The following is a 9433-nucleotide window of genomic DNA, read 5'->3' as shown; positions in this document are numbered from 1 at the left end:
ACTGTAAATTGTACTTTTATGCCATTTACTAATTACAATTTTTTTGTTTGTTTTATTTTATATTTTACATTTATATTTTGTTCCATACTGTAAGGTTATTTAATATTTAATTTACTCCGAATTGACAAAATGTCAATGTTAACCTTTTTGCCTGGGCAATAATAGTCGAAATGTTCAATTCCTTTTTGTGTGATGTTGTCTACCCAGAAACTGACTTATTACTTCATACAATGTATGAGATTAATACAAAAGCACAGAAGCCTTCAATTTTATAAGAGGAAAATAAAGAGCATTTTATTGTTGTCTTTTTGTAGAGGTGGAACACAGTTTCTCAGATTTTCCCATTATGACCCAACTACACATGCACATGTACATTCATATAAACAGAAACTCTGAGATCAACTGGCCACTTTCAGACTCCAATTCCACTCCAGACAGTATTTGTATTGCGCCGTTTCGCTCGTTCTCCCTTTCGTTCTTCAGCTCACTTTCCTTTTGTCTTTGTGCGTCATCCACACATGCAGTAATGGGTCATGATAATACTGGGTGTGTGCATAAAAAGCCTGAGGCCATCTGTGAAAATGTAAGTTATAGGGAAAGGGTTTCTATGTAATTCAATCTGTTTCATTGGCTTTACATGATGTCCTGCTGGTGCTGTGTGGACTCGCTGACGACCTGAAGGGATTGAAAAAAAGGGAATGATTAGAGAGAGGGTGTCTGGATAGGATACAGATGATTCACATGCTGCACATAAATGCTGGGAAAACACAAAAGTGCTTAAAAAAAGTGATACTCCATAACAAGGAACAGAGACGGTTGGGAGAGGTTTTTCTAGAAGTTAAAACAGCCCTTTTCCTGCTGCAAATCGATACTGGGCTTGTGCGAGACACATTCTTTCATAAATGAAGTTCTCCATATGTGATGTGCAGAAATACTTTCTGTATTATTCTCAGCAGAGCAGAATATTAACAGATATTAACAGTGATACATGGAGTATTCTGTTGTGCAACCCAGTGCTGGTTAATAGGGAACAGGATTTTTTGGGGAATGTGTTTGGGAAAAGGACTGTAGAAACAGGCCATGGCTGAACTTACACATTGAGCACTGAGGGCGTTCATGCCCTTACTAGTTGTCCTAGTCTAGAGTAAAATAGAAAATAATTTGGATGATAATGATTATATAAAGTACATGCGTGTTTATGTGTATAACATGTTTTTGAGACTGGACAGTCTGTATATTCCATTAATGACAATAATAGTAGTATCAGGAGGTTGTTTGTTTGTGCATGTATGTTACCTCGCCATCCCGAGTCTCAATGGTCTTGATCAGAACTGTTTTCTTAGAGTGGACTTCAGATCCGCGCTGTTGTTGCTGGTGGTGCTGCTCTGGGCTTGTTTCTATTACAACAGAATACACAACCTCAGCATTATTAAACTCACCCTCACAAATACATAAATACTGCATTTGCATTACTGATATCATCTTTTACATTAGGCTACTGATATCAATTTAGGTACTCAAAACACAAAGCACAAGGAGACTGAAGTATAAAAAATAAAAATAAAAGGTTTTGCCCCCCCTTGTGGTTGAAGAAGACAGGAGTTTTGCTCAACAAACTTAATTTAAGGGATAGTTCATCCAAAATCGAGAGTTAGTAGAATAATGTGACTTGCAAAGTTATTTATAGTCGGTACTAGAATTTCTTTTGGAGAACCATCACAATAAAGTGTTATCAGATATTAAGCAGACAGTCTACTAATACTCTTGCGACTGGTTGTTGTAGTTGCAACAGTTAATTATAGTTAGTGGAATGTTTGAAGTGGGCTATCAAAATAAAGTGTTACCCAAAGTAGTTTGGAACCCCCTTGACTTTAATTGTGTGGACAAAAAAAAAAAGAGATTGCTTCGCAAGAGAAATAGTCATATATGTTTCGAACAACATGATGTCGTTGGTAGGCTAATTTCTCTTTTAAAGAACTCACCTCTGAAATTCAAGGAAGAATAGGTCTGCACAGGCAGAGAGATCCTGAAAACAAGATAAATAATAATAATATGAAATAATGTTTTGTTATATCAGTTACGAACAATAACCCAAATCTGTCAAAATATCTTCTATAATCTTACCTGCTCTCCTCTCCTTCCAGAAGCTTCCTGTAGGTGGCGATCTCCACATCCAGTGCCATCTTAACATTCAGCAGATCCTGGTACTCACGGAGATGGCGAGCCATCTCATCCTTCATTTTTGCAATCTCAGACTCGAGACGGGTGATGGTGTCCTGATAACCACCGGCCTCGCGACCCAGCCTTTCCTCCATCTCCCTCATCTGCCTTATCAGAGATTCATTCTACAGACAGAAGGGGGGGTTGGTATGAGTGAAGCTGATTTACAGAAGGAAAAGAAAGACCGTAGTTGAGATGAACTGAGTAGAGTAATAATAAAACCTGAGGATGAACTCAGTAGATATCTAGTGATAGAGTGCGCCATTACTGTTGGTTATTTACCAAATCAAATTTACTCATGGACCACCAGGGGAAACATATTAAAGACTTAGTAATAAGCTGGATTCAGGTGTGCAGAGGCTGAGCTAATATTTGTTTTGGCTGGGAAATAATAACTTGGTTTAGAGCCCATGCGCAGGATCTTTAACCCTTAAACGCATAGCTTGGGTCTTTAGTGACCCGGGACGTCATTCACTACCCTCCTCTTCATTCATTTTTTTAAGTTAGACATCAACCTTCTTAGTATTCCTCGATTAATTAATTATAAACAATATAACAAGAAAAAAAATATAAAAGAATGCCTGTTTTTCTGCACAACAACAATTGAATCTTTGATGACTGAATAAGTGCAATTCACTTTTATTCCATAAGGTGGAAATGTCTGTTACACAATGATAAAGTGACGTTTCACTCATAGTTACAGCAGGCAGAAAAGAAAAGAATAGGAAGTATCATCAGCAAAACTTGAAATGGCTCAGTGATTTACTGCAGAGCAAATAATAGTGTCATTGTCATTTGATGGTTGATCTAGTGAAGAAGCTGTCAGCGATCAAAATATTGATTTTGAAGGTGTTGAAAATTATAGTTTTGAGAATATGTATGAGATCATGAATATAAACCAGATACTGAATGTACTGGGAAATGAGCTCTGATGAGGACAGTGATGATGGTATAAAACATCCGCTCAAACTGAACCCTTTCAAGCTTTAAAAGGGAACAAAATCTGCTTTATCTTATTCTTCGGTAATTGTTACTCTATATCAGGAGAGTTTTATACAATCGCAACAGGTAGAGATTCATCCATCTGTGTTAGATATAGATCCGGGTCGCTCAAGATCCAAAAATGTAATAATGATTCATGAGTTCACACTTACATCAATTAAACAGAGTAAAGATTATGCGTATTTGGCGTGCTGTCCGGGGGAGGGCTCCGAGCTTGGAATTTTTGCCCGAACCCAGAGTACTCCCCCCGTTGTTGTAAGAATATTTAGGACTAGAAGTGAGGGGATGGGGTGGTGGAGGAATGCTGTTAAACTGTCAATGAACAGAGGTAAGTTTGCTGTATATATACACACCTCTTAACTCGTTGATTGGGTTGATTAACAGAGTGTGCTCCACTTGTGTCTAATTAGGTTTGTTTATCTGAATGTGCTCCACCTGTGTTTAATTATTTGAACGTGCTCCTCCCAAACTTTGTTAATAAAAACATAATTTAGCGAAACATTCATGCATTTAAGGGTTAAGGACTTACGGTGCCCTTGAGAGAGTCAATCTCACAAGTGTAGGACTGGATCTGGTGACGGAACTCCATGGTCTCCAGTTTGGATTGTCTGAGAGCATCATTATTCTTGTTTACTGCCTGGCTCAGATCTGATACCTGTGGGTGGAACAAAATAGTTTAGCTCAAACTCCTGGCTACTAATATAGCCTTTGATTTGTATGTCTGCATATTTCTAAAATCTCTGAGACAGACCTTAGACTTATACCATTCCTCAGCCTCTGCGATATTCTTGGCAGCAATACCCTCGTACTGCAGGCGGATGTCCCTGAGGGCGGCAGTCAGGTCAGGCTTGGACATGTCCATTTGGACCTGTACCTGACTCTCTTGCATCTGGTTTTGCAGCTCACGGATCTCCTAAAGGAAAAGGTAAACACATAGACATGGCTTCAGAGTGCACTTATTTATATTGTCATTTTACTTGAAAAGTTGATGCTTGGTTGGACTATAAAGAAAATAAGTGTCATTCTGAGAGTAAAGCAGGTATCCATCCAACCATAATGTGAACTGTTTATTTGCATGGGAGGAATGGTGAAAATAGTGAAAATAGTACGGAACCCTTTGGAACTCAGCATGGTAATGAATGAGACTATACAACTTTTAAAAATAAAGGTTCTTTATTGGCATTGATGGTTCCATTAAAGGAAAAGTTCCTCAAGTTGTTCCAAACCTGTATGAATTTCTTTCTTCTGAACACAAGAGATGATATTTTGAAAAATGTCGGTAACCAAACAGTTGATGGACCCCATTGACTTCCATAGTAGGGGAAGAAAAAGAAAAAAAAAACGATGGAAGTCAGTGGGGTCCATCAACTGTTTGGTTACCGACATTTTTCAAAATATCATCTCTTGTGTTCAGGAGAAGAAAGAAATTCATACAGGTTTAGAACAACTTGAGGGTGAGTAAATGATGACAGAATTTTCATGTTGAAATGATCTATTCCTTTAAGAACCTTTAATATCCTTGAAACCTAGTGTTTCTTTAAACACTTCAAAATAAAGGTTTTGAAAGGGGGTTTTCACAACGATGCCATAGAAGAGCCATTTTTGGTTCCACAATGAACCTTTCGGTAAACAGTTCTTCAAAGAACCATTTTTAGTGTAAGGAACATTTTAGAACCTTTTTTCCTCAATGAAGAACCATTTGTGCAATGGAAAGGATCCATGATTCATGATCCAATGGTTCTTCATGGAACCATTGATGCCAAACAAGAATCTTCAGAGTACTTTAGATTATTCAAATCTTCTTCAACTGATCACTGAAATGTTATTTGGAGAACCTAAAATAGTTCTTCAATGGCACTGTTGCAAAAAAAAAAAAAAAACTTTTGGAACCTTTATTTTGAAGAGTGTAGCTGTAATTATTTTTCATCTCTGTTGTAATTGTAGGCCTTGTAAGGCCTTTTTCTTTTTCCTCACAGCTGTGTCTCAGAGAATCTGTCTCTGTTTAATTATAGGGATGCATCTGTTGCACAGCTTTACACTGCCCCCTCACTGTCAATGCGCAGCTGACACACACAGACCCACATGTGACCATTTTATCCTTACATGTCAAATAAAAAGCAGACAGAGCATTTAAAGAACTTGACTTCAGAGCCTCGTGAGTAAAAGGTCAGTGTACGTGCTGAATGCTGGGTATGAGAGCAAGGGAGGTCGCAGACAGAGAGATGAACAGTCAGTCACGTATATAGTCATGAAATATGTTGAGGAATGTAACTTTAGATGTATACAAACCTCCTCATGGACCTTCTTGAGGAATGCAATCTCTTCATGAAGACCCTCAATACGTCTTTCCAGGTCCAGCCTGGCCAGAGTGGCAGTATCTACATCCTACAGAGAGCACAACAATTCAGTTTTTATCCTTCAAAATGAATGTGTATATCTTTCATGTTAAACAACGCAACATATAAAAGTATAAAACAATCACGTTTTATGTGTCGCTAAAGATAACTTTCTTAGACAACACTTTTCTAAAAACTAAAGATGATGTAAAGAACGTACAGATCTAAAGGCAGAGAGGTTGTTCTCAGCTTCTTCTTTCTGGTGGATCTCCTCTTGAAGTCTGTGGAATACAGAGATGTTAGAGACTTCATGTTAATTTGAAGTAATACGTGAAGTAAATATGACTTAAAACATAGAGTACCTTCCTAAAAGTTCTCTAGCCTGTTAAGCTTTTACAGTTTAATTAAGATCTTTTTTAATGACGTATATTGTAATTTGTTATTGAGGAGTTCCTACATGGCCAGAAATAGAGCTTGTTCTAATGGCAAAAGGTGCCCTGCATGTCCTCAGTTTTTAAGATATGCTGAGAGTGGCTTGTGGAGTTGTCATTCCTTCATGCGCAGAGATCAAGACGGAACATTATATTCTCACATACATGCTTGGAGTTACACATAGCTGAGGTTGGATGTAAATGTCCGACTCGTTTGAAAGTGGTATGTTGTTAATGTGGCACATATCCTGTTTCATGAATGTAATTGTTGGCAGTCAGTTGCCATCTGATATTTTCATCAGAGAGATGAAAGGAGTTCATAAATCATACCAGGCCAAAGTTGAGGGCTCTATGTGCACTAGAAAGTAATGGAGAGCTTCAATACTCAGAATGTTTTAATTGTTTTTTGTTTTATACAATGCTGGGTAGCCAGAACTTATAGCTATAGCTGCAAATCATATAATGAGTTCTATATAATCTCTATGTGTCAGCACACCATCAGACTCACTTTTAACAATGTCTATGCACAGGAATTGCTAGGCTTTAAACGGTTATCATTAATCAGTGCTGATAACATGATGTGGTTTCTGTGGGGCCCTTGAATGCAATGCGCTCAGACAGCCCGCAACACACTATGAGCAAGATAAGGGTTATTTTTAGAGACGTGCATTCTCTGCAGTGCTGGGGGTGTATTGAAGAGGCTAATAATAGCAGTCTAATCTGAGCAGTGTAATAGGAACCTGGGTCCTTTTGCAAATAGAAATAACAGTCTTATACTCTTTCATACATCATACATGAGGTGGTTACACCGGTGGTTGCTACTTTGGGTTACCATATTCCCCGACATAAGTATGTTGTCTTTAACCTCTGAGGTGGTCCTGACCCATATCTTTCCTGCGTGGTTTCTGTTTCATGTCTACTGCTTGTGTTTTACAAATCTGGCCATGGAACCCATGGTATTTATGCATTTCTTTCCATTGCATAACAATTATACTGTTTTGGGAAGAAGTTTAGTATAGAAATAGTAAGTAGATGTCTCATGAATGTCCTTTCCCAAATTCACAACTCAATGACATGCATGAGTTATGAGCACCATCATGACTTCCAATTTTACACTACGTGGCTTCCTCCAGGCCTCATGTATTATATAATAAATGTCACTATGTGTCCGTAAAGTGTGCTCTTATGTCATTTGAGAGTAATACATTAAATCAGTTCAACACAATACTTTTACTATGGCAATATCCCATGGAGGACCCAGCTAACAAAAATAAGCTCTAAAAACGGTTTGCTAACATTCTCATTAAGTTATGAAAACGTCATTTCTGAATGTTCTCTAAACGTTCAAAACGTTTTTTCTTGGTTATGCGAACGTTAAGGAAACATTTTGCAAACATTATGGAAATGTTACTTTTGAATGTTCTGAAACAAGCAGTAACAAAAATGTTGGACAAACATCCAATTAAAGCATTTCAGAACCAAACATTCCATGAGGAATATATAAATAGCATTTTTTTTTTTTACGACTTTGCATGAATGTTCTTTTAACGTTACTGTGAGAATGTTTCTTCACTACTTTGAGAGAACATTAGCCACAGTTCTCTGTTAACTAGGTATGATCTCAAACTTCAAAGAAGATGAACACAAAGCTGTCAATCTTCATTTAGAAATATAATTTCAAATTTGAATTCAAAGTAAAGAATCTGAATGAATCGAAAGGTTTGCAAAAACCAAACATTCTCCTAAATGTTTCTTGTAGTGCTCACCTCTGTTTTAGTTTCTGTAGGTCGTCGCCCAGGTTGTCTCTCTCTATCTCAATACGAGACCTCTGATTGGTCAGTGTCTCCACCTGTCTGCGCAGCTCTCTCATCTCCTCCTCATACATCTCAGCAATACGCGTGGGCTCGCGGCCCCGCATACGCTCAATCTCCACCGACAGGGCTTGGTTCTGCTGCTCCAGGAAGCGCACCTTCTCGATGTAGGTGGCGAAACGGTCATTGAGGTGTTGCAGCTCTGCCTTCTCATTAGTGCGTGTATTGAGGAAGTCCTGGTTCATGGCGTCGGCCAGATTGAAGTCCAGCTTCTCACCAAGACCGGCATAGGACCTCATTTGGCCACCACCATAGGAGCTGGATGCGCGGTGGCTGGAATAAATGGGAGAAGCGGAGCTCTTGCTCACCTCATAAACTCTGGAGGACATGCGAGAGGACCCAGAAGAACCACGGCCAGAGAAAACGGAGGCGCCCACACCAGAGCCGAAGGTACGGCGGTAAGAGGAAGCCGTCTCGGCAGAAGTTGAATATGCCTTGCTCATGACTGGGCCTCTAAGGTTTGTACGGTGTGTAAATGCTGGGTCTCTTGGACTGCGTGGTAGAATGAGGGTCAACGGCAAAGCTGGGCTATATATAGTGTATCTACCACCCCATTTGCCCCCACCCACATTCTTCTGTCACTGTTATCACCCCACACATTGGCCCCCTCTTGTCTCTCTCTTTTCTAAACCTCGCTTCCTCAGCTGTCATGAGGTCTGGTTTCCAGCAGCTGGGTGGAGCAAATGGATGGGGCATGAGGTGGCACAGGTCACGTCATGTAGAATGTGCTGTCATTTCTTTTGCTTACCAGGAAGAGCTCTTGTACCACAGTAAAAACAATATTACACTGATAATTCTACATGAGGTTTTTTGCTTATTTAAAATGTCCAATATGAAAGGTTCGCCAGTTAAATTTGGATGTATTTATGATAAAGGGTGACGCTTTATTTTGATGGTCCCTTTTGAACATTCTAAGTAACTTTGCAACTACATGTCAACTAACTCTCATTAGAGTAGCCTGTTAGTAGACTGTCTGCGTAATATATGCTAACTCTTTATTGTGATGCTCCTCCAACAAACATTCTATTGACTAATTAACTTTAATTACAACTACATGTCAACTTATTCTAACCCTATAACTCTTACCAGTCTACTAATACTCTACAAAAACTCTAATGAGAGTTAGTAGACATGTAGATGCAAAGTTACTTATAGTCAACAGAATGTTCAAAAGGGACCATCAAAATAAAGTGAAACCTGATAAAGTTAGGTAATTTTCTTTTCAATGTTAATTCCAAACTTTAGTTTTCACCTTTGCAATAGGATACTCCCCTTTTAAGACACGCTCTTTGAAATATTTTAATCTGAAATTAGATTTAATCATGACATATTGTCTTCAAAGTAACGATAGAGCCCCTACCCAGCAAACAAAGATATATTTAGCTAAGATTCCCATTGTTATAAATTATTGTTCTCTGCACATTAAAATGTTTTGTTTTTTTGTTTGTTTGTTTTTTATCTTGGTTATGTGAACATTAAGGAAATATTATGTTATGAACTGCTCTGAGACACAAAGTTTGAGATCCAAATGCAGCTTTGAGTCATCCAGAATCGTAATCTAAACACAGGCAAA

At 38.5% G+C, this 9433-nt stretch overlaps 1 protein-coding gene across 1 annotated transcript; it reads right to left on the bottom strand.

The window, feature by feature from the left end:
- Nucleotides 1–500: 500 nt before the first annotated feature.
- Nucleotides 501–8485, bottom strand: desma (desmin a). The gene is made up of 9 exons (XM_084421761.1): nucleotides 7756–8485; nucleotides 5779–5839; nucleotides 5512–5607; nucleotides 3974–4135; nucleotides 3752–3877; nucleotides 2125–2345; nucleotides 1983–2026; nucleotides 1297–1397; nucleotides 501–675 (listed from the first exon to the last, which is right to left on the bottom strand). Exons 1-9 carry the CDS (start codon nucleotides 8301–8303, stop codon nucleotides 634–636), a joined length of 1401 nt encoding a protein of 466 aa, XP_084277887.1. The 5' UTR covers nucleotides 8304–8485; the 3' UTR covers nucleotides 501–633.
- Between the last annotated feature and the right edge of the window lie 948 nt (nucleotides 8486–9433).

This window comes from Rutilus rutilus (genome assembly GCF_951802725.1).
Source record: "Rutilus rutilus genome assembly, chromosome: 10".
In the NCBI taxonomy this organism is placed as follows: domain Eukaryota; kingdom Metazoa; phylum Chordata; class Actinopteri; order Cypriniformes; family Leuciscidae; genus Rutilus; species Rutilus rutilus.
The sequence above is the reverse complement of the archived record's forward strand: the minus strand, read 5'-3'. Positions and strand labels throughout refer to the sequence as shown.